Raw genomic sequence first — 24,797 nt, 5'->3', positions numbered from 1 at the left:
GATTTTCTATTCACAGATGCATGTTGAGCTCAGAGCTTTATCACATCTTTGGTGTTGAAACACTGATATAGATCACTTGTGCGTTTGATCTGCTAACATTCACAACATTGTCATTGGTTGGTAAGTATATTAATTTACATATAAGCATATTTCTAAGTATTGTCTAAATGGATCGAAATATAGTTAATAATATTTCTGTATTTATTTCACTGTTATTTTAGGTTCCTAGAGTTATTGCAGGTACCATTGATGAAACAACAGGAGAGATTCTATCAATATTTCAGTCCATTTTACGGGGCCTTGTTGATTATGATACTGGAATTTCCTTACTTGAGACACAGTTAATTCTGTCTGATCTTATCTCCCCCGAACTGGGGAAAAGCTTTGAGCTTGAAGAAGCTAAAAAATATCAAATTATCGATGAGCACATTGCTACAGACCTTTATGATTTAAATACTGCTAAAACTGTTATCTCAGCTGCATCATTATCAGGTTTGCCAGTTGTAACTGCCTTTGAGAAAGGGCTCATATCAGATCAAATAGCTATCAAGATTCTTGACACCCAACTTTCCTCTGACCATCTGGTGTTGCCAGCAACAAAGGAACAACTGTCCTTGAATACTGCTTTCCAGAGAAACCTGATCTCAGAAGAATTTTTCTCACAGTTGCTTGAAAGACAAAAGCTATTCAAAGACCTTATTGACCCTATTACAGGAGAACGGATTTCACTAGCAGAGATGTTGCAGAGAACTCCAGTACACAAAGAAACCGGTTTCAGACTTCTAGTTGTCCGGCCACAAGAAAGAGGTAAAATTACTCTTAAATCTGGGCGGAAGATAAGTATACTAAGAGCTTCCCATGAAGGTCTGATGGAACGTGAAAGTATGTTCAGGTTACTTGGAGCTCAGCTTTTGTCTGGGGGAATAATTGAACCAGACTTGGGGAATAGACTCAATATGGAGGAAGCACTGAAACAAGGACTGATTGACCAGGACACATTATGTGGCATTTTGATTAATCAGATAAAAAATGGTGGGATTTTATGCCCCTTCACAGCCAAGCGCTTAACTGTTGATGAAGCTGTGCAATGTAATTTAATATCCTCCAGCAGTGCACTGTTAATACTGGAGGCTCAGAGAGGATTTATAGGTCTCATTTGGCCAGATACTAGTGACATTTTCCCAATTTCAACCTCTCTTCAACAAGGGATGATAACAAATGAACTAGCCCACAAGATCCTAAGTAATAGACAAAAGATAGCTGCACTGTATATCCCAGAAACATCTGAAATCCTTAGCCTTGGTGTAGCTGCTGAGATGGGCATCATAGATGACAGTACTGCAACTGTATTAACTGATATAACCTTACCCGATAAAATGGCTGATATGAAAGGCTTGGAGTCTTCATGCAAGAATGCTTCCAAGTGGCTGTCATCTTACGAAATCCAACCTTCTGCATTCCAAGAATATGTACAGAAACCAGATGTTCTAAATGCAGAGGAACCCCTTCCTCATAATCCAGAAGAAACTAAGCAACTATTCCTGTCCTATCTCATGATTAATAGCTACATGGATGCAAACACTGGAGAACGACTTTTGCTCTTTGATGGAGACCTAGATGAAGCAGTAAGCATGCTACTGGAAAATGAAAGTTACACAAAGGAACTAGATGAAAATCAGTGTCCTAGCATAGCTAGTCACCCAAATGAAAATAATTTGAAGAATCCAGATGAAGAAATATGTGTTAAAAATGAAAGGGAAAACAAGCGTCCTGGGTCACTAAACACACTAGAACCTATTTTGAAACTACATGAAGGCAAAGAAAGCATCCTGGGTGATTTAATTGTAATGAAAATTGAACATGCTGATGGAGAAAACGATTTTGCTAAGAAGGATTCTGAATTGGTGCTAGAAACAACCACAGTAATTCAGGGAATTGATAGTAAGATGGACATTGATCTTGTGGAACAAGATGCTCTCGATAGAAGTGATGTTGACAGCATTAATGCAAGTGAGCTAGCTGAACATTTATATTACTATTCTGAACAAGTGAATGGAACGCAATGTAAGGAAACACAGTGTTGGAATGATGATGAATACAGACTTATTGAGTCACATGAAAACTTTGCGGTTCCTTTTTCCTTTTTAGATGGAAGAGACATGGTAACTGACCAAGACCCTGCATTGTACAGTTCGTCAAAGAATGATCTTACTGAGTGTCAGAATTTGGATGATGTTAAAGACGCAGACATGCCCTACTTCATCAAAGATCTAGGCAGCACCTCCAGCAGTGGACAGGGAGGCAATATTCTTGTAACCAGATGTAAAGAATACAAAGTACTGTGTGATAATTACAATGCTTTACAGAACAATGGCAATATGTCTGAACAGAAGAATTGTGGCATGAATTCTGAAAGCTATGATGCTTCGCAGTATGATGCAAGTATGTCTGAAAACAAAGATAATGTTCTTCATTCTAAAATGTCTAACACGCTACAGTCTACTACCAGCATGGCTGAAAAGAAAGATGATAGTTACTATTTTGAAAGCTATGATACTCTGCAACTTAACACCATTCATCAATCTGAATTAGGTAAGGTGAGCCAAGAAATACTACAAGATAGTTTTGATTGTAGTTATGATGGCCCTTTTCCTGATTTTGGTCATTCTGACACATCGCAGAACATCAGCAGTGGTAGTATTGACTTCAACACTTCCCTGTCTGATGATCATCAGTGCAAGGATTCACAGCAGATAGGAAGTTATGATGATGCTGGTGATAATCCTCTTCCAGGGGACTACCACTGTGAAACATCTCACAATATAAGCAGTTACAATAACAGGCATAAATCTCCTGTAACGGAAGTGCATGATAGAGGTACCTTGCATAATATCTATGATATCAATAAACGTGTTGCTCCATGTTTAGAAGGAACATCGTTTTCTATCTCGGGAAGGGATAACAGCAGTGAAGGTGGTAGTGTGGATCACGTAGCAGAAAATGATAATTGTGAAGCCTTCAAGCACATCACCAGTGATAAGGATTGCTGTAATACTGTACAGCCCCACATAGTCAATATGAATGACAGTAATATTTATTCTCTGGCTAAACATTCTGAAAGTCCTGGTTTGCCATCCTTTATATGTGACAGTGATGTTGCTGATACGGTCCATTCTGAACTTTCTGGCACTGATACACTACAGCAACTCAGCCTGCATAATAATGGCATGCATGACACAGATTATGAAAGTCTGACGTTGCTGCCTAACTCAATTGATAATGACAGCTGTGATGATCCTCCCTCTAAAGATAATGCTGATAGTGAGTATGTTGAGATAGCTGCTGACAATAATTCTATCACACCTCTCACAGAAAAACTTGAGCTTACAAGTGTAACAAACATAATCAGTAGCAAATGTGATGTTATTTATTCTGAAAGTTTTAATTTTGAAACTTCAGAACAAAACAAAGATGAGCATATGGTAGAAATGGCTGTACATCAAGAATATGGTCCAAATATTTTCCAGCCCTCCTACAGCGATGATGATGAATATGGCAGTCCGCAGCCTGAAGATTCTAATGGTGATGTCCTACTGCCCAAATACAGTGACACTGAGGATGGTCCCACTCATCATCCAGGACTGTATAGCTGTGATATACCACAACAAAGCAGCAGTGACGATGAGTATGATACACCACTTCTTGAAGAAGATGACAGTGAAGATGACTCAGATAATGGTTCTCAATGGCACAATCCATCTGTTGGTAGGAAAGAAATGAGTAATGACATTACAGCAAGTGAGAGACCATTTTCTTTTCTCGATGATGGGTTAGACCCTGGACAGGACAGTGTGTACTTCTGTGAAAGAAACCACACAGATGAACTGACAGTCATGAAAATGGAAATGGGAAACAGTAGGCAATATTTGGAAACAATACCAGAAGAAGAAACAGAAAGTACATATTATACAGATGACCATGAACAAGAAAGTATCGTTTGTGTGCAAAATTCAGACAAAATCTCTAGCCCTTCATATAAATTGCACCAGACTGTTGATGTGGGAGAGAACAACATGGAACAAGATTTGTCTAATAATTTAATTGAAAAGAGACACAATGATGGTACCAAGGATCTTGATGCTTCAAATAATAATGCAGTAATGGATCCATGTGATTCGCGGTATGAAAAAAATGGGGTTATAGTTGATCTTCTATGTCCTTCTATAGATGAAGTAGGGGGGTTTGCACCTTTGACTTCAGTGAGCTGCAATGAGCAGAAAATAAGTTTTGATGAGGTGAAGGCCATGGAAGCACCTAAGCATGAGCTTGGATTTTGGTCTGAAGCAATGTCTGAAAGTGTTATTGATAGTTCAGAACATAAAGAATATGTGTTAGAACAAGGTACACAAGCAGGTTTAGAACTATGTCAATGTGACCTCATAAATTCCTACACAGAGCACTACCAATCAAACCTTCAGAGATTGACTGGAGATGTAAAAGAAAGTGAGCTAAATCAACGAGTGATCCCACCAGACATATTCGCAAATGAAACCTCTGCCACAAGTGATTCTTTTCTTAGCAGTGATGTGCATACCGTTACAGGTCATACAACTATAGCCATTTATCAGGATTTGTCTGATAGATTGCCCACGGAACCTGCAATCCTTTCAGCAGATCAATTCAAAAGTGCTTTTGCTCCGCATGTCAGTTATAAACAAAACATTCCTACTAATGTAGAACCACTTCTTGCTACAGGATTAGACTCAAGTTGTGGTATAATTGGAGTAGAAGCTGAGACCCAAGTAACAAGTTTGGATGGGTTTGTAGCTAACTTAAAGGAAATGAATGAGCTAAGTATTCTTGATGTGTTTGAAGAAATGCCAGTAAAACCCAACGCCAAAGACCTCAAATGTCTACTGCAAGTGAACCATGATGTAAATCTCAGTTCAGTATGTGATCAGGTGCAGAGTCACGATGATGACCATCCAAGTCTGAACCCAGATACACCCTGGCAAATGCTGGAGCTATCAGAAATCCGCCACACTAAAGAAACGCAAATATCTGTATCTGACCTAAACCCTACTCATATTCAGCACCTTGGTGAAATATTTGATTCATCTCTTGCTAAGCCTAGCACTAATGTAGGCAGTTTAGATGCAGATGAATTTAAAAAGAACTCAAGTGAAACTGTGATAATTACTTCTGAAAGCAATACTCATGAACTGCAGTCTGAAACAGTGGAAGGAAACGGGGGCAATCTTGATCTCACAACATACTTAAAACAATGTGCAGAGGAGACTAAAGTTGTAAAAATAAATGAAAAACATGATTTGGATTATTCTGAGGAGGAAGGCCAAGGAAAGACTAATGTATGGTCTATGAAGAAGTCATTAGCAGATGACTCTAGCACTCTGTTTGGTGAAGAACTCCCACTCCTTTCAGAAGCACCTGTTATTGTGTTGCCTAACACATTAGAACCAGATGAGAACAAACAAACTAGAGTTAAGACCTATAAAGAGACTGAAGACCCTAATACTAAGATGTTCGACCAGGTTCTGTGGGGTGGTACAGCAAATGGGCAACTCTGCAACGACAAGGATGTCCTACATAAATTGAATACACCGCAGATGTCTCAAAGAGCAATGGAAAATGTTGACAAAACTGAGGCAGAAGGATTCATGGGAGAAGCATCATGCCAGGTTCACCCTCTCATTCCTTCACATGACTTGCTTGAACCTTCGAGTGGTGAAAATAAAAACCTGTGTTTTGTTGAACAGCAAGAGCAGGGAGGCGACAAGGGAACCTGCATCCTGAAATGTGAATTATTAAATTATTCCGATACAAAGGCATTAGTGCAAAATGTACTGAAAATGGTCAGTTGCAGAGATTTAGAACAATCTGCTACCATGTCTTCAAATGACAATGGAACTGAAGACAGTCCCACTGTTCCTGTGGTTCCGTGTACTGATACAAGTAACCTGGACAAACCCACTATTATTTGGCCCGATATGAAAAGTCCTGATCTTCTTCTTGATGTGTTTAAACAGGTTCAAAGCAACAAAGGAGGTACAAATCAACAAGAACTTCATTATAGCCATGAACATGTAAATCAGCCAGATCCAGAGAGGGTGGAGGGCGTTACTGGCATGAAACAAGAACTGATAGCGAATGCACCTGAACTGATAGCGAATGCACCTGAACTGATTGCTCTTCAGCTGGAACAAATATTTCAAATTCCACTCGACAATGAACAGAGATGTGGGCTGGAGAAACTGATGAGTGATTTGACAAAAGAACTCTTTGTAGTTGCCCAAAAAAGTGAAGAAGGTAAAAGTAAAGAGGACCTCCTCGGATCTGAGAAATCAGACCCAAGATTTACAGAATTTGGTTCAGACAGTCGTTCAGAGAGCCCAGTGACACACTACACATCACTCTTTGACAGTTTACAACGAGACAATCAACAGTTCAAGATCAACAGTGCTTTTGAGCAGTGTCATGAAGACGCAACTGAAGCAGAGGATGTGTCCAAAGTGAAAACAGTAAGTAACATGAAGCCTGCTGATATAACTGTTCTTCCTAAAGCTGTTAATCTGTTTTTGCCAATACTTAAAATACTGTACACATTGTTGCTCAGTGGTACGCAGGTGCAAGATCAAATATTGGTGCTTATTGATAAATGAATATATGTTTGTGGATATTTAATTCCTGATAGTATATATATGTGTATAGCTATCTGTGGCATTGTGTTATTGAAAAACCCTTGAATATAGTGAAGTTTATAGAATGATATGCTCTCACATACTCCTGCATCTAGCTCTCTCCTACTGGAGGTTTGGGGAAATGCTGTTTCTTGATAGCATGATGCCACTCTCCCTACATGGCAAACATATTTCCTTCTGGGATCAGATTAGCTCCTTTGGCTGAAGGCCTAACAAATAAAGATTCAATTTTCTTTGATTGATGGGTTAACCATACTGAGGAACATTGAGACTCGGCTGCAAATGGCATTGTCCTCTGAAACACACCTGAAAATGCAAGGGGCCATACGGTACATCCTGCAGAGCATACAAACGATGTGTGTTTGCCAAGATAGGAACAAAAGGTACAGGTTTAAAGTGGAATTTTGTACATCAAAAAGATTGGGTTCAGGTGCAGGGCGTGACATTCTCCAAGTTATAAAACACGGAGATCAATATTTATAAAAATATGTTTTGCTCAAAATGATAGAATACATAGGAAAATTGCATTATTGTAAACAATACTTTGGAAAATAATTAACCCATTGATTTCCTGCCGTTATGTACCACACTTTTCCACCTTTTTAAAATTGCACCTCATTAATTCTGATAGGTCCCTAATATCAACCTGATGATACTTATTCTTGTATTATGCAAAAAGGCATTCTATTTTTGCCACATTCCCTGCATTTTGCCTTATAAATGCATTCAAGACGCTAGATTGTGAGCTAATTCCTGTGGCAGTCACATTCCACAGTCCAGTTCCCATACCTATGTGACACCTATCACTTTGTCACTCCAGACTCAATTAACCTACCTCTTGACTGTACAGTTTGTTGAAAAGTGGCAAAACCTTTTTTGAAGTCATAATAGATTATGTACACAATGTTGTCTACTAGATTTCACACACCATGCTGTCTATTGCTTTATCTTGATATGTTTCCCCTGTTACCAGTCCAAAGAAAATGACTGTGGCTGTCATCTAATTTCTTTCTAAAACATGCTTGATCCTCATATATAAAAAGTGACCCGATTCTTCAACAACTCAACTCTACACGCAAGAAAGAGATTTTGAGTGTGCCGCACCTCTCTACTGGCCTTAGGCCCACCCGTCTCATTTATATGATAGATGCAGAGCTATTAGCTCTTGTGGTGTGCACTACCACAGCCCCTGTTGCTCCCAAGAGGCAATTTGTTAAAGAAAACAATGAAAGTTCCACCCACTGTGGATTGCACCACTAGAGATCAAATAATACAAGTGTCAATAAAGAATGTCCATAAATTGTTATATCGTTTTTTGTTTCTTCTTTATTCAATTTTCTTTAGGCAGCCAACGCGTTTCGTTCATAAGAACTTCATCAGGGCTGTAAAAACATTTAAAAACATTACATATAATAATATACACACAAAAGATATATGATTCTCCAATCATAGTATTTACATTCATGCAACAAAAGTACATTTCTCTTCAAAATAGATCTCTAATCCTATATCATTTTTATAGATTTACAAGCTATACAATGAATATACATTAATTACATCACAACAGGATGCAAACTTAGTATCCAAACCGAATCCAATTTTTGCATATATACATTATTAAAATCGTCCATTTGAAAGATATCCAATTCTCAACCTGCATCAATATACACATTTGTCTTCACTACTAACAGGTAAAAGGAGAAATAAAAAATAAAAAATATATACTGTTCAGAATTTAGGGAGGAGCCAGATTACTATACTCATTATTCTTCAAGATTACATTTTACTTGGGATTTAGTACACTTCATTTTTAAAAACAACCTGTCCAAGCTTTCAATCTACAACATATGTTTTGGGAGCAGCCTTTCCAAGCTATATATTTGCCATCAGGCATAATTCTTATAACCCAGTACCTCAATTCATTATCAGTGAGCTCCAGTGGAGGCCAGTGCAATCAGTGTTGTAGGAGCGTTCAAAAAGGCACAGTATTTCAAATAAGTGTACATATTTTTTCCTTTTCTTCTCATCAGGTTATCACATTACTTTTGTACATGCGTAATAACAGGGCCAAATCCAATTTCTATTGTTTGTAGGGGGAATCTAGGGCTACGTTATTCTGCCTATTTTGCTCTCACGATCGAATATTATGTTGCTGTTGAACATGGGTAAATGAAGGGCCTTCCACATATGGGGATCGATATATATTGTTTAAGCCAGAAGGTAAAAGAACTTATACATAGTAATATCTTACTGTGCTGGCTGTGTCCAATGTGCACAGACATCACATCTTGTTTCTCTATATTCTACGTCCAAATCAAAGTAAGCGGCTGCTGTGCCTAAATATTAAAAATAAAAACAGTATTCTTCTCTTAGTCCATGCACATTATGTATTAAGTTTCTGATTCTCATTTTAGTGCTATTCTTTTCTCTTCGAATCTTAGTACGTCTATGCACTATGTTTTCCTGAGCTCTCCCACAGGACCACGAACCCCCCATTCGACTGAGACACCCTGGCAAGCATGACACATGGGGCATCCACCACCCATCAGAGGTGCCCCCAACAGTTGCTTTCATGAAAAGCACCTTCTTTGCATTTTCAAAATATCGCGTTTGCCCTCACTTTCAATATACACGGCATTGTTCTTAAGAAATGGCCTACACATTGTGTTTCAAGTAGCATTTGTAAAAGAGCATATTCCTCATGAATGCGAAAAAACGCGTTCAACCTCCCTTTCAGTAAACACGGCATTCATCATAAAAAATGACATGCACATTGTGTTTTTAATACCAAGGACACATTATATGTGTCTATAAAGCATCGCATTAATCAAGATTTTCAACAGTACTCCGGATATAGCCTTTTTACAATACGTCTCCCGTCTCCCCCATTCCTAGATCTAGCTCTGTTGCCCCTTACTCACCGAACGAAAAGTAGCATCCTCTCCTGAGAAAAAAAGTATCCGTTTGTAAGTTTGCAGCCGACGCCCAAAGCGCCGCTTTTTATTTCCACGATGCACCTGGTGCTCGCGTCGCATGTGTTCCTAGGGAGTCTCTACAAATTAGACCCCCGGCTATACCCTTGTTTTATTAGGCGGCCGGAATGCGGAAATATGTTATATCTATTTCGAAATATTTAACGCTTTACAGCAAGTTCAAAATGCCAATTTAATTCGCAAATACGTGAGCTGAATTATATTTTACAATCCATCGGCACTAATATTCTTATATTAAAAGTTCCCTAAGGGGATATCCCCAAACTTGTGTTTTTGTTTCCTTATTGCACATGCGTCCACCAAGATCACTGAAACATCATACCTAGCATTAAGCTCAGAAATGTTATGGCCATAGAATGTTAGCTCTTAAAAAGTTATATACACATACAAAGTTCTAATTGAGTATATTACCACATATCACAATTTAATACATATATCTTTTGAATCATTGTTGTACGCACCCCCCTCTAACCAAAGATGTGTCGAGGCCATGTTCTCTCATGTCTGTTAATACCAATGTTTTCTTTACAGTGTCCTGTACCATCCACATAGGGAAAAGCCCATTTTGGCGTTGTACATTATGAAACCCTTTGTTCAATGTTTTCTCGGGTCCCATTCTGAATCCAAACACTGCTCAGCTAGAGATACCCTATTTTCTCAAAAAGCTATGGGGAATAGGCTCCCAGGTATTGTGCTACATTACAATTAGATCGCCACAAGTACAATATCTCTGATTGTTAGAATGTGACGTGGAGTTTCCAGACCCATCTGTGGTCTTTTCAGATATCCCCACCACATTAAAGAAAATATTGTAGTTCCTCATCAGTGTTATGTCCCTTCATGGTACTTTGCAATCTGCAAATCCAACCTGCTTCATTACGTCTCAATGCCAACTCTCGGTCCCCCCCCCTAGGATGGGGTGGTGTGTAATCTATACTGTGGAACCAAATGTCTGTTCTCCCTTCATGATGTTCCCTCATATGTAGTGCCATGGGGTATCGTGTATCTAGATTGCGAATGGCTCTTACATGTTCCTGGATGCGTATTTTGAGAGGGCGAATTGTGCTGCCCACATAAATAATGTTGCATGTACAACCCAAAATATATGTGATATATGTGCTTTTACAAGTGATCAAGTGTCTAATGGTATAGGTCCTCTTTGTATTGTAGCAAAAGTCCTTGATTTTATTTCTCCCAAATTGGCAGATGTTACAATCTGTGCATGTGAAAAATCCGTATGTCGGCCCTAGTAGCCATATGGCCGTATTTTTCTTAGTGTACGTCACATAGCTTGGACAAAGCATCTCCCTAAGGGTCTTGCCCTTTTTGTAAATTACCCTGGGTTTAACTGTTATTTCTCCTTTGATGCCTGGTATATCCTGTAAAAGTGACCAGTGTTTGGCTAGGATCCTATATATTTCTGGACTCTGTTTGTTATAACTAGTCACTAGGCCAACAGGCCTTTTCTTTTTCTGTATATTTTTGCTAGCTTTCAACTTTAGGGTGGTGCCTCTATCAATTTTCATTATTTTGTTTTGTGCCACATCCAAGGTACTTTGTTCATACCCTCGTTGTCTGAACCTTGCCTTGGTCTCCTGAAGGTGTTCCCTGAACTGTGTATCAATACTGCAATTGCGACGTACTCTTACCATCTCTCCGTAGGGGATATTCGTGATGGTACTTTTGGGATGGGCACTGGTCGCATGCAGTATGCTATTGCTTTCTGTGGACTTACGAAATAAAGTGCTCTGAATTTTATTGTCTTTAATGAAGAAGGTTATGTCCAAAAAATCTAATCTTTCCATTGAGTGAACCATGGTCAGTTTGACATTAAAGGGGCTTTGATTCAAGAAGTCAAAGTAACTTTCCGGATGGGTAATTGAACCATTCCAGATTACCAGCATGTCATCTATATAACTCCCCCAGAAAATGATGTTCTCCATCCAGGGGGAGGCATATCTGCCCCACGCATGTTCCTTTTCCCAGTAACCCATGAACAATCCGGCATACGATGGAGCAAATTATGCTACCATCGCAGTCCCCTGTAACTGTTGGTACCATTGTTGGTCATGTAAAAAGAAATTTTTTGAAAGGATGAGGTCAGTCATCTCAAGAATCATCTCATTATGGCCATACCATTCGGCTGATCTTGTTTTAAAAAAATAACTCATGGCCCTTAGTCCCCAATCTTTCTTTATACAGGTGTATAAGCTAGTTACATCAACGGATACAAGATGTAACCCTTCTTGCCATTTCATGTTATCTAGTTTGTTTAGGATATCTTTGCTATCCTGTACAAAGGCTGGCAGATTTTTCACCAGAGGCTGTAGAAACGTGTCCACATATTCTGAGAGCCGTTCTGTAGGTGAACCAATGCCTGAAATGATTGGGCGCCCTGGGGGGAAGTTGCCCCCCTTGTGTACCTTTGGGAGAATATAGATGCAGGGGTAGCTGGGCTTGGACACCTGTACGTACCTAGCCTCATCTTCCGTTATGAGCCCTTTTTCTTTCCAATCCAACACTTTTGTATTGACATGCAGAGCCAGATCTAATGTGGGGTTTTGTATGATACGTTTGTAACACACATGGTCTTCTAGTTGTCTCATAATTTCCTTCATATAATCTTCCTTTCTCATCACCACAACATTGCCCCCTTTGTCCGCTTCACGGATTACTAAATTATCATTCTTGCTCAGTTTTTGTATGGCTTCCTGTTCGCCTTTGGTAAGATTATATTTGCCACTATTCCTGAGTGTAGTCTCATTCAGTAATCTATGTAAGTCTGCTGTTGCCTTAGTCTCAAATAATTCTATATTGGGATGAGTATGTTGGGGAATGAATTTAGATTTTATCTTTAAACCACTGTCTATGTCTTGTTTGGACATTATTCCTAGTTCTTCATTCAATTCCTCTAGGTCAATGTAATTGTCATCATCCAAAGACATAAGCAAGTGAATATTGTCTACATCCCCAACCGTGTACCCAGATGGGGGGCCCCGAGAAGCAATGGGCAAGACACTTTTTTGGTTGCAATGAAAGAAATGTTTTAATTTTAGTACACGTGCAAACTTATACAGGTCCACAATAACATCAATAATTTTGCACATTTGTGTTGGACAAAAACCGAGTCCCTTTTGTAGGACTGCATTTTCTTCAGAACTTAAACAATAGTCAGAAAGGTTAATGATAGTCAGATCTTTTGTTGCTGTGGGCACCACATTTGCATCCACCAAAGTTACATCATGCACCCTCTCTTGGTATATTTTTTCTTTGATGACCTCAAGTCTACTGCCAATTTTGGAACCTCTTTTTTGTTGTTTCTTGGCCCACTTCTTGCCTCCCCGCCTTGTGCGAGGTTTTTTTTAACTGTCTGTTGGTTAGGCGCAGTCTCTCCATTTCTAATAAAAAAGCACTTTTCTCTTTTGGCATAATCACACTTTTATTGCTGCCCTCTGATTGTAGGCTTTCTGTGGATGTGCAGGAACTTATACTGGCTGAACCGGATTCTGATGTTTCCTCTCTAGCTCTTTTGCCACCCGTATTGACATTGTCAAACCGTTTGGAAAATGTATAAATTCTACCCTCCCGGTAGTCAGCCTCGTCTCTCTGGATCTTTTTAGCCTTCTTGTCTCTTTGGTATTCATCCATTACTTTTTCTAGCACTAAGTAGTTCTTCTTCACTACCTCTGTTAGTGGGCTAGTAGCAATTTCCTTTTCAAGATTCTCTATCTCTTCTAGTAGGGCTACTGCCTTTTTCTCTGCATTTACAATTAAGATTTTCATCATTGTCATTGATGAATTCAAGAGGTTTTCTTCCCATTCCTTCAACAGATTCTCCTCCAAGTCTTCGAAGGTGGGAAAGATTAAGATTTGTAGCCCTCGAGGTACCCTGTTATTGTCTAGGTACTGTTGAAGAGTGGTGGCATCCCACCATCTCGCAAGTTCCTGTTTTTTTAATCTCTCTAATTTTTGAAATTGGGCTTTAAGCCTCCCGCTAGACTTGTCTCCTTAGATTTATTGCCTGCAATTCTAGGATTAGAGAATAAATTGGTTGCAAACTCTTCCCTTCTGTCCTTAAATTTTGACATTTTTAAGTAGATTCACGTGTTACTATGGGCAAAAGAGTGCGAGCGGTTGATACAAATTAAAAGTGACCCGATTCTTGAACAACTCAACTCTACACGTAAAAAAGAGATTTTGAGTGTGCCGCACCTCTCTACTGGCCCTAGGGCCACCCGTCTCAATTATATGATAGATGCACAGCTATTAGGTCTTGTGGTGTGCACTACCACCGCCCCTGTTGCTCCCAAGAGGCAATTTGTTAAAGAAAACAATGAAAGTTCCACCCACTGTGGATTCCACCACCAGAGATCAAATAATACAAGTGTCAATAAAGAATGTCCATAAACTGTTATATCGTTTTTTGTTTCTTCTTTAGTCAATTTTCTTTAGGCAGCCAACGCGTTTCGTTCATAAGAACTTCATCAGGGCTGTAAAAACATTTAAAAACATTACATATAATAATATACACACAAAAGATATATGATTCTCCAATCATAGTATTTACATTCATGCAACAAAAGTACATTTCTCTTCAAAATAGATCTCTAATCCTATATCATTTTTATAGATTTACAAGCTATACAATGAATATACATTAATTACATCACAACAGGATACTAACTTAGTATCCAAACCGAATCCAATTTTTGCATATATACATTATTAAAATCGTCCATTTGAAAGATATCCAATTCTCAACCTGCATCAATATACACATTTGTCTTCACTACTAACAGGTAAAAGGAGAAATAAAAAATAAAAAATATATACTGTTCAGAATTTAGGGAGGAGCCAGATTACTATACTCATTATTCTTCAAGATTACATTTTACTTGGGATTTAGTACACTTCATTTTTAAAAACAACCTGTCCAAGCTTTCAATCTACAACATATTTTTTGGGGGCAGCCTTTCCAAGCTATATATTTGCCATCAGGCATAATTCTTATAACCCAGTACCTCAATTCATTATCAGTGAGCTCCAGTGGAGGCCAGTGCAATCAGTGTTGTAGGAGCGTTAAAAAAGGCACAGTATTTCAAATAAGTGTACATATTTTTTCCTTTTCTTCTCATCAGGTTATCACATTACTTTTGTACATGCGTAATAACAGGGCCAAATCCAATTTCTATTGTTGGTAGGGGGAATCTAGGGCTATGTTATTCCGTCTATTTTGCTCTCACGATCGAATATTATGTTGCTGTTGAACATGGGTAAATGAAGGGCCTTCCACATATGGGGATCAATATATATTGTTTAAGCCAGAAGGTAAAAGAACTTATACAGAGTAATGTCTTACCGTGCTGGCTGTGTCCAATGTGAGTGCTTGCAATATGGTCCATCTGATTTTCTGAGGCAACCATTTGAAGATCTTTTGCAGCATGTGTAGGATGTGGAAGGCAAGAGGTGCACATGGCTTTGACTTGAGCCGTCATGTTGAGCTTGTCATTTAGGATAATCCCTAAATTTCTTGTGTAATCTGTGGGTAGAAGTACTGGTCCTAGCCCCGACGGCCACCAGGTGAAATCCCATGGGGAGGTCCTGTTGCCAAAGACCAGTTCATCCGTCCTTTTGGAGTTGAGCTTCAGGCAGTTGGTTTGCATCGAGTCTGCTACCATGGTCATGAAGTTGGTGCCGCTGGCGTTTCTCTTGGGAGAGGATGAGATCGGTGTAATCGGCGTAGGAGATGTCTTGTGATCGGATGATGTTGCTAAACAGTGTCATGTAAATGTTGAAAAGAGAGGGGTTGATAGACGATCCCTGTGGTACACCCATATCAGTTTCTTGGTCTCTGATGTAAAGGTTGGCATTCTTTGGGTTCTTCCCGTGAGGAAGGAACTGATCCATTTGAGAGCAAATCCATGTAAACCAATCTCCTGGAGTATTCTGATTTGGTCATTGTGAGAGACAGTATCGAGAGCCTCAGAGATCTCGAGTAGGGTGAGGCCGCTGTTTCTCCTCTGTATATACTGTTTTGAATTTGAATTTGAATGCCATGGGTGGCTGCAATTATTGCTGTTTTGGTGCTGTGGTTCTTTCTGAATCCTGATTGTGTGTTGTTTAAAAGTTGGTGAAGTTCAAGGTGGGTTGTGAGTTGCTTGTTAATAGCCTTCTCAATCACTTTGGCTGGGTGGGGAGCAAGGAGATGGATCAGTAGTCGCTCAGTTGATGTGGGTTGGCTGTGGGTTTCTTGAGGAGGGCGTTGATTTCTGAAATATTCCATTCATCCGAGAAAGTTGAGGTTACAATAGAGATGTTGATGATGTGGGTCAGGGTGGTACTGATTGGGGATGTTCCCAGATTGCAGATGTGATGGGGGCATGAAACCGGTGGCATCCCTGAGTGGATAGTCCGCATGATTGCTGCTCTGTCGTGTCTGATGAGGGTTGTCCATTCAGTCAGGGGGCCCTCTTGGTTGGTAGTTGGTGGGCTAGCGATGAGTTCTCTGGGGTTGTGTTGGTGTACGAAGTTGCTGTAGCTAAAAGCAATTTTGTTGTGGAAGAAGTTGGATAGGTTGTTGCAGAGTTTTTAGGAGGTAAAAAAGTTGTTGACATTGGCTGAGGGTGAGGTGAAATCCTTGATGATCTAGAAGATCTGCTTACAACTGTTGGAACTTCCTTCAAAGCTGTCTACCAGAGGTTTTTTTTGGTTTCTCAAATTTGCTGGTAATAGCGTCTTAGTGTAGCCTAAGTGGTGTTGTGGCTGCTCACCATTTCCTTAATAGTTGTTTACAGTGTTGTTTGGTGTCTCAGAGATCTTGTGTACCAACTTGCTTGTTTGATCTACAATGCTTGTTGGGCTTGATAGTTGCAAGGGAGTCAGCACAGTTCTTGATCCAGTTGTTGAAGTTGTTGATGTCCTTGTCAAGGTTGTCTCTGAGGCTATGCTGATCAGTGCTGAGGACGCAGAGCCAGTCTGCTTCTGTGATTTTGCCCCAGCTGCGGTTTGGATTGCTGAACCTGGTAGGGATATTGATTTGAGATGTGTTGATTTAGAAGTAGATGATGGAGTGATCGGTCCATGTGAGCTGTGTGGTGGAGTTGTAATTGATGCTGTTGCCTGTGGTGAAGATAGGATCCAGTGTGGGTCCTGCTCTGTGTGTTGGTTCTGTGAGGAGCTGTGTGAGTCTGATGTTGCTCAAGCTTTTGAAGAGTGCTGTGGAGCAGGGGTTGCTTTGGTCTTCCAGGTGAAGGTTGAGGTCACCAGGGCGAATATAGGCTCTGGAGATGATGGTGAGTGGAGTGAAAAAGCCAGTGATGAAGTTGGTAAAGGTGGCTCACGGTCTAGATGGTGAGGAGGCGAGGGTTCAGTTCAGGGAGATTTGCAGCTTGAAGTGCATTCAAGCTATCACTTTGAATTCTTGAGCTCAGAAAAAACTAACACTTGTTTTCCTTACCAGATGTGCCTCCTTCTCTTTATTATAATTGCATAACATTCAAGTTTGAAGCCACTATTACAGATTATTTTGTTTCCACCAGTACCTTTCCATAGCATCATAAATCTCCCATTGTATTAGGGCCTCCCTGAAATCCTCCATCTTTTGAAAGTTCATTATTCGTTATGAAGAGAATTTCCCATCATATATGCTGTTGCCAAGAGTTTACAGTAAAGTATTTGCATTTTAAGTGGGCCCTGTTACCACTTCTGTGAGGCCACTCTATATGGATACTAGAATAGTTTGCATTAGGAATGCCTCACTCTATACGGATACTAGAATAGATTGCATGGGTAATGCCTCAAATTAGAGGACTGTGATGTCTGTGCTCCAACTGGCAAAAGGAACATCAGCAATGCAGTCAAATCAAATCAAATCAAATTTATCTTTAGTCGATCATGAGTAATCATAAAAGACACATAACACAATGCAGGGCAAAAAAAAAAAAACATAATAACTTTTCCTAAAAAGATATTAAACATCTCATCATCAAATTATTTTAAAATTGTAAGCACATGTCAGCAATAAAATGAATATAAATTAGTTATATATCCTTTCCTCTACAAAACCAGATAAAAAACATAAAAGAAGCATTATATCCATATTACAAAATTTTTGCAGTAAATGTCATTCTTATGAGCAAGTATATTGAAGAAGCTAAGAACACAGTGCACTCAGCATTGTCATGTTACGTAGACCCCTGCAAACTAGTCTTTCTAAGGGCCCACGTCCAACTCCAGAACTTGGCCATAGCAAAAATTATGGCTTCACTAGTATCGGTTTTTAGGATACGCAAAGCCGTTTGAGAAGATCTTGTGCCTAGTAAAGTACAAACTGGCTTGAGCCATTTATGACGAGGGCCCTTGTAAGCAGGGCACACAAACAAAACATGCAATAAGGTCTCTTCCTCACATGGGCAGAAATAACATTTGGTATCTTGATTGGTCCCCCATTTTTTAGTAAAAGATTTTAGCGGGAGAGATCTCACTCTAAATTGGTGGTAGAGTTTCCTGTCACCTGGGCTCGTAATGGTGTCCCAGTAGGCCTCCAGCCTGAATTCTATTTTGTGATCCAGAAAGATACCAGTTAGGGAAGCACCGTTCACCCGAGACAAAGACTTTTGGCTTACCATATCCCTATATAGGGCTTTAAAATCTGTTTTTGAGGGGAAATCATTCCCTTCAGGGTCCTCACAGAGGTGGGCGAGGCCCATTTCCCATAGGGTGGCCTTGATCTTTTGCAGCCATGTGATTTTGTTAGATTTGTCAGTGTCTTTTGTGTGCTTAACTGCTTGCGCATAAGGAGCTAACTCCGGGGTAGTCCAAAGTCTTCGCCAATGGGCGAGAGGTCTAAAGCCCGCAGCTTCCTCAAACGAGATACAAGCCAGATCTGCAAGTAATGGTCTGAGTGGTGTTGATTGTGGAAGGCCGGTCAGTGCCCTCAGAAACCTGTTTTGTGCTTGGACTAATGGAACCAAATTTTCGAAGCCCCAAAGTTCAGCGCCATAAATAATTGAGGCTCTGCTCTTCCCTTGATAGATAGTTATAGCCGGAGCTACTGGTTTAGTTTGGGATAATCAATGTTCTTTTTAAAGGGACCCTGCTAGTTGGTTGTGCCTTAAGACTAACAGATCCGTCTGTGGCTTCCAGTTCACCCTTTTGCCCATAGTTACGCCCAGATATGTAACGGAGTCGGTTTGTTCCAAGGATGAATTATTCATTTCCAGTCTGATACTCACATTTTTATGTTTGTGTAAGACCATGAACTTAGAATTGTCAACATTGACTAATAGGTCATGGTCATTACAAAAAAGACTGAAGTGGCCGAGGGCTCTTTGCAGACCAGCTTGAGTTTTAGACAGAATCAGAGTATCGTCTGCAAACATTAAAAGAGGAACCCTCGATCCAGCAAGAGTAGGGGCGTCCGTAGGATAATAGATGTAGTATGAGATAACATTATTTATGAACAATGAGAAGAGGGTAGGGGCGAGAACACACCCCTGCCGAACTCCCTTGCTCACAGGAAAACGTTCTGTTAACTCACCCTGTTGACCCCATCGGACTTGGACATAGGTAGATTCATGTCATTTTATAATTAAATATAAGATCTCCGCGGGCATCCCTTGTTTCTTAAGACTATACCACAGCTTGTTGCAGTGCACTAGATCAAATGCAGATTTAAGATCTATAAATGCTGCTTACAAGGTCCCCCAGCTAAAATCACTGTGTTCCAATATATCAACATGAATCTGAAAACTTGATCGATAGTGCTAACATAGGAGCGAAATCCTACTTGGTAGGTGGATAAAATTTCGTTGTCATCGATCCATCTATTAATCCTGCATAGCACTAATCGGGCCACCAACTTTTGTATCGTGTCTATAAGGCTTATGGGCCGATAGCTGGACGGGCTGGCACGGTCCCCCTTTTTGTAAATGGGGATGATTTCAGCCCCACGCCAGGATTACGGAATGGGGACACCTCTGGCCAAGCCATTCGCAAAAATAAGAATATATTTGATCCAATTCTCTCTGTCAGAATTAAATATGTCTGCCGGGATACAATCCGGGCCCGGGGCCTTACCTGCGGTTACCCCATCAAGAGCACGCTCTATGTCCCCTATGGTAAATATTAAGACTGACTCCGGGGCCACACATTGATACTGCCCAGGACTATTTGCAGTCGATGAAAATTGGGTTTGGTGGTGTGCTACCCAAACCTCTGGAGGGACATTGTTGACTGGTGCCGGTCCGGGATTGTCAATACCCCACTTGATTAGATGCCAAAACTGACACCAATTTTTCCCATTACTAGCGTCTAACAAGTCCCTCCATCTATTTTCGTTGAAGGCCTTCTTGGCCCGTTTTTGGGTTGCCTTGTAAACGGACCTCAAATTCCTTGCTTTCTGCATTGTACCTGCCCTTACGGCTTTAGACAGATCCCTGTAAGCTACCCTACATGCCCCGTCGTACCACTTAGCCGACTTGTAGATAGGGAACATATTGGTTCTTTTTTGCGATTTTATGAAAAAGGATCTCAACTTAACAAACCAGTCCTCCTGAGCTATTGTGAGGGCAGGAAGAGTGTCCTCATTAGGATCAAGTTGTGAGAGGGCAGTAAGAGAATCTGCAAGTGCTGATTTAATCCGATTTAAAGTGCCCTTGTCCTCAGAAATCTTTGCCCATTTTAACCTGTGGCAATCATTGGACAGAATTACATCTGCTGTTACGATATCCATAGTGCCCCTCAAGGAAGGACAGGACTTTACCTCTAGAGACAATATCAGGGGATCATGATCGCTCTCCAATCTTTTCAAAACCTCCATGTCCCTCACCCTCTGCCACAATTCCAAGTTAATAAGAAAATAATCTATCCTACTACTGCTCAGCCCGTTGGAATAAGTGGGGTTGCCTTTACTGTCTGATCTTGATCTACCATTGACAGCCCGAAGCGCCCTCTCCAGTGTTAATCTTTTCAACTGCAGGGCGACTTCTGTCCATTTCTTGATAGGAGCTAGCGTCAAGGACGGAACACCCCAAATGGCATCCTCATCACAGGTAAGGCTACCGTCTTCTAAGCCAAGTGGCTCGAACATACAGTTGAAATCCCCTGCGATAACCCAGTTATATGACACTTTTAATGATTTGATAAATGTATCTAGGCTGGAGATGGTCGGTGAAGCCTTACCACCCACCAGCCCTATAGCGTAGACATCTATCACTATATACTATGGGTCATACTCAGGGGTGATTTTAATAGCCAAAAAGTCCTGATTATCAGTCCCTAGTTCTTCTATCTGGTAACCCACCTGTTGTCTAACCCACACAGTTAATCCACCTGAGAGTCGCCCTTTGATGCTCGCAATTGCTGGCTTACTAAATGCCAGATATCCTGGCCGAAAAACTTTACTCAATGACCAGGTCTTCTGAAAGGCAATAATATCATAGGACTCCATGAAAGTAGGCCAATCAGAGGAGCTAGTCTTTGATAGCAACCCAGCAATGTTCCAAGATAAAATCCTCAATGTGCTGGGGCTTAATCCCTCACACTGTGCCGGTCCTCTACCCACTGCGACCCGCTAGTTGGCACTAACAGAGGGCCTGAATCTATCACATGGGGAGTGACAATTTGATTTGGGGTATTCTCTGTTCTTAGTAGTTCTACAGGTAACAGTCAATTACAGGTGTCTAGGCCAGACAAGGGTGCAAATCTATTGGCTAGGTTAGGGTAAAGGGGTCGGCCTATGGCGCTGTGATGGACACTACGAGTCCCCCCACCTGATGGGAAGTAATGGCATGGTCTAATGAAAAACCCTAGGAGCAGAAGAGAAATGTTACCATGACAATGCCCTTCATCCTTAGACCCTAGACATTCCAATAAGCATCTAACTATGCGTTCATTGTTAAAATTGGCAACCACACAGTCACCCCCCCATCCTTGGTAGAATGTCCAACCCAAGACGAGCGTCTAGCCATTATCAATTGGTTACAGATATCCCACCCCCCCACCCCTGCCTCCTTCAAATGTACATTGAGCCAGTGCATTGTTTTTGCCATTAATTGCTCAGTGGATTCATTTTGCCCTGGGTGTAGGGAAGGGACATTCCTCAAAACCATCACCAGTGGAGCTGCTGCAGGAGGGAGATTTAAAGCTTGTGATCCATTCTCGGGAGGCCAGGAACCATTCCACGATGCGCTACTGTGGAGCCATGCCCAGGCTGCCCAGGGGTAGAAATAGGTTGGTTATCTTAACCACAAATAAAATTATTTGGTTGTATGTTGCTCGCTAGCCTTGCTGTCCTTGAACAGGATTTATCACCCTCCACCCTTGGAGTGGTCGGAATGAGCTGGGCAAATTCGCTAGATGTATTCACCATCTCGCCTTCATAACCTCCATGTACCACTACACCAACATCGGAGGCAATACCAGCCCCATCATTTCTACTAGATGATGAAAGCATTGGATTAGGTGTTATTGGGGTGGCTGATGGTGGTTTAGGATTTACAGGATTTCGGAGCACATTTGTTGACGTTACAGAGGACCGAAGATTTCCCCCCAATGAGGCTTTAGTAGAACCAGAGTTAGACACAGCAAGCATTTCAAAATTAGTTAATTTTCCCTCAATTAATGACAACCTCTCAAGAATTGGCAACATAGATGCCGTGATTAGAGCCCCCCAATTTAATACAAGTCAGCTATCTGATGGCGCAGAACGCGCCGCTGGCTCCCTGCCGCTCCCTCGAGGCCACCAACGGCAGCAATCTGTTCCGCAACCCTTCCGAATGTAGCTGAAATTATTCCGGCTTCGGTTTAAGCACTTGTAGCCGGAAAAATACCAGATTCTGTGACCGGTCGGCAGAGCCAACAGACTAGGCAGTCAGTACTGGGTAGCTGAAATCTTACCACGGGAGCAGCTATATTCCCAGTCCCTGAGGGCATGTCTAATTGAGTGCAAAGGGCTTTGTCAGTCCAAGGACCATTCCATATTTCGTATGCCTTACTACAGGTACCATTATAATAAACAGGGTTAACCCATTAGTAGTCCTGGGACCTGGGTGAATGAACGTTATAGATAGAGGGGTCCCAGACTAGGAGGGGGAAAGAATTATGAACAAAATGAAAAAAAAACAATACTTTGTTACAAATGGAAAAAAGCAAACAATACAAATCAAGAGTACAATGTTTTAATTCACACTGTACTGGAAACCTGATCACTGCTTATACATTGAACAAAGGCTTATGCAATTTTGTAAGATTAAATGTGTCCACAGGTATAAAAAAAGGAAAGTGAAAGGAGGGGTGTGCTGTGAAGGGATATACTGAAGGTATAATTGGAAAGACAGTCTTCAATAAAACACCAATAAATGCACTTCTTTATATCCACACAAAAAAACTTTTTGATTGATCCCCTTATCAGGGGTCAAAGAAGTATTAATCAATACATTTGATTATAGACCATGCTTCTGAGACAGCTGTATGAATCCGGCATGGGGTAGAGGCTGGTGAGGTGTAGTAGAAGTTTACGTTTCGACCCTAAATGATGCAGGGATGATTACCCTTGCGACGCGGGTCTTCGTCAGGACAAAAGGGTGGGGAGGGGAGGAACGGCATCCCTATACTTTGTTAATCATAAGGGAAAAGGAGGCAACAGGTCCTCGCTCGGTCAGGGATTGATGGCGTCTTGATAGTTGAAGTACCTATTAAGAATTTCCGAAGAGGCAAATGGGTTTAGTCCATAATCATTCTTAGTCGCATAACATGCACGCATGTTATGCGACTAAGAATGTTTAACAAAGTTTAACAAACTATAGGGATGCCGTTTACAGATGCCTATGACAGCACTTGAATGATTTGATCTGCGTGTCCCCTGCCCGTGTATTTTTCCAGGGTCAGTGGTTTAACTACACGTTTGGACGATAACACTTCCCATACCAAGTTCGATCTCTAAGGAGGTTGCCCACCCCTTCCTCCCCTCCCCACCCTTTTGTCCTGACGAAGACCCGCGTCGCAAGGGTAATCATCCCTGCATCATTTAAGGTCGAAACGTAGACTTCTACTACACCTCACCAGCCTCTACCCCATGCCGGATTCATACAGCTGTCTCAGAAGCATGGTCGAATGTATTGATTAATACTTCTTTGACCCCTGATAAGGGGATCAATCAAAACGTTTTTTTGTGTGGATATAAAGAAGTGCATTTATTGGTGTTTTATTGAAGACTGTCTTTCCAATTATACCTTCACTATATCCCTTCACAGCACACCCCTCCTTCCACTTTCCTTTTTTATACCTGTGGGCACATTTAATCTTACAAAATTGTATAAGCCTTTGTTCAATGTATAACCAGTGATCAGGTTTCCAGTACAGTGTGAATTAAAACATTGTACTCTTGATTTGTATTGTTTGCTTTTTTCCATTTGTAACAAAGTATTGTTCTTTTTCATTTTGTTCATAATTCTTTCCCCCTCCCAGTTTGGGACCCCTCTATCTATAACGTTACTACAGGTACCAAGCTGCCCATTTAATTACCCCACTCTACTTCAAGTAACACTGAAAAAGTCTCATAATTATATACTGGAGACTGCAGTAGCCAATAAGCCAAGACTAGGAATTATTGGCACAAGCACAGTTTAGATCCTTTTCTCATTAAAGCAGTCAGGATATGTTGATTATTAAGTGCAGCACTCTAGCATGTGAAAATGCATAAATACCTGATTTGCTTGAAAGGCTGCATCAACTAAAACCCCTCTCGAAATAGAACAGTTTCCTTAATTCATAGCCAGTAGTTGAAAAAATGTTAACATGAAAATAAACTCCAATAGGAATGAACTGGTACTCATTGCTGCTCATGGCCCTACAAATTCAATAGCAACATCCACTGCCTCAGAGAAATGAGGAAACATGTTTAAATGTAGGATACCGTAATGTGTCTCATCATTAGTCTGCCCCTTCAACTGTATATGATGTATAATGGGTTTGAGATCAGAAAGAATTAATGGATATTTAGAACGTCGTATTGAGTATGCTGAGAGGAGGAGGAGGAATCAGAAAGGCACTGGGCAGGAACTTCTATTGAGTTAGCTTTACTCAA

At 40.7% G+C, this 24,797-nt stretch overlaps 1 protein-coding gene across 2 annotated transcripts in view; it reads left to right on the top strand.

Annotated features, from left to right (window-relative positions):
* The window catches only part of DST (dystonin), a 1,569,532-nt gene that overhangs the window by 889,706 nt on the left and 655,029 nt on the right, over positions 1 to 24,797 (top strand). The window contains exon 37 of one of the 2 annotated variants that reach the window (XM_078647975.1): positions 222 to 6,539. The exons of the other annotated variant lie outside the window; for it this stretch is intronic. Coding sequence (XP_078504101.1) covers positions 222 to 6,539 — 6,318 coding nt within the window. The remainder of the gene's footprint in view (positions 1 to 221; positions 6,540 to 24,797) is intronic. 2 annotated transcript variants of the gene reach the window in all.

The sequence above is a fragment of the Lissotriton helveticus genome, chromosome 6, assembly GCF_964261635.1.
Source record: "Lissotriton helveticus chromosome 6, aLisHel1.1, whole genome shotgun sequence".
In the NCBI taxonomy this organism is placed as follows: Eukaryota; Metazoa; Chordata; class Amphibia; order Caudata; family Salamandridae; genus Lissotriton; species Lissotriton helveticus.
The sequence above is the reverse complement of the archived record's forward strand: the minus strand, read 5'-3'. Positions and strand labels throughout refer to the sequence as shown.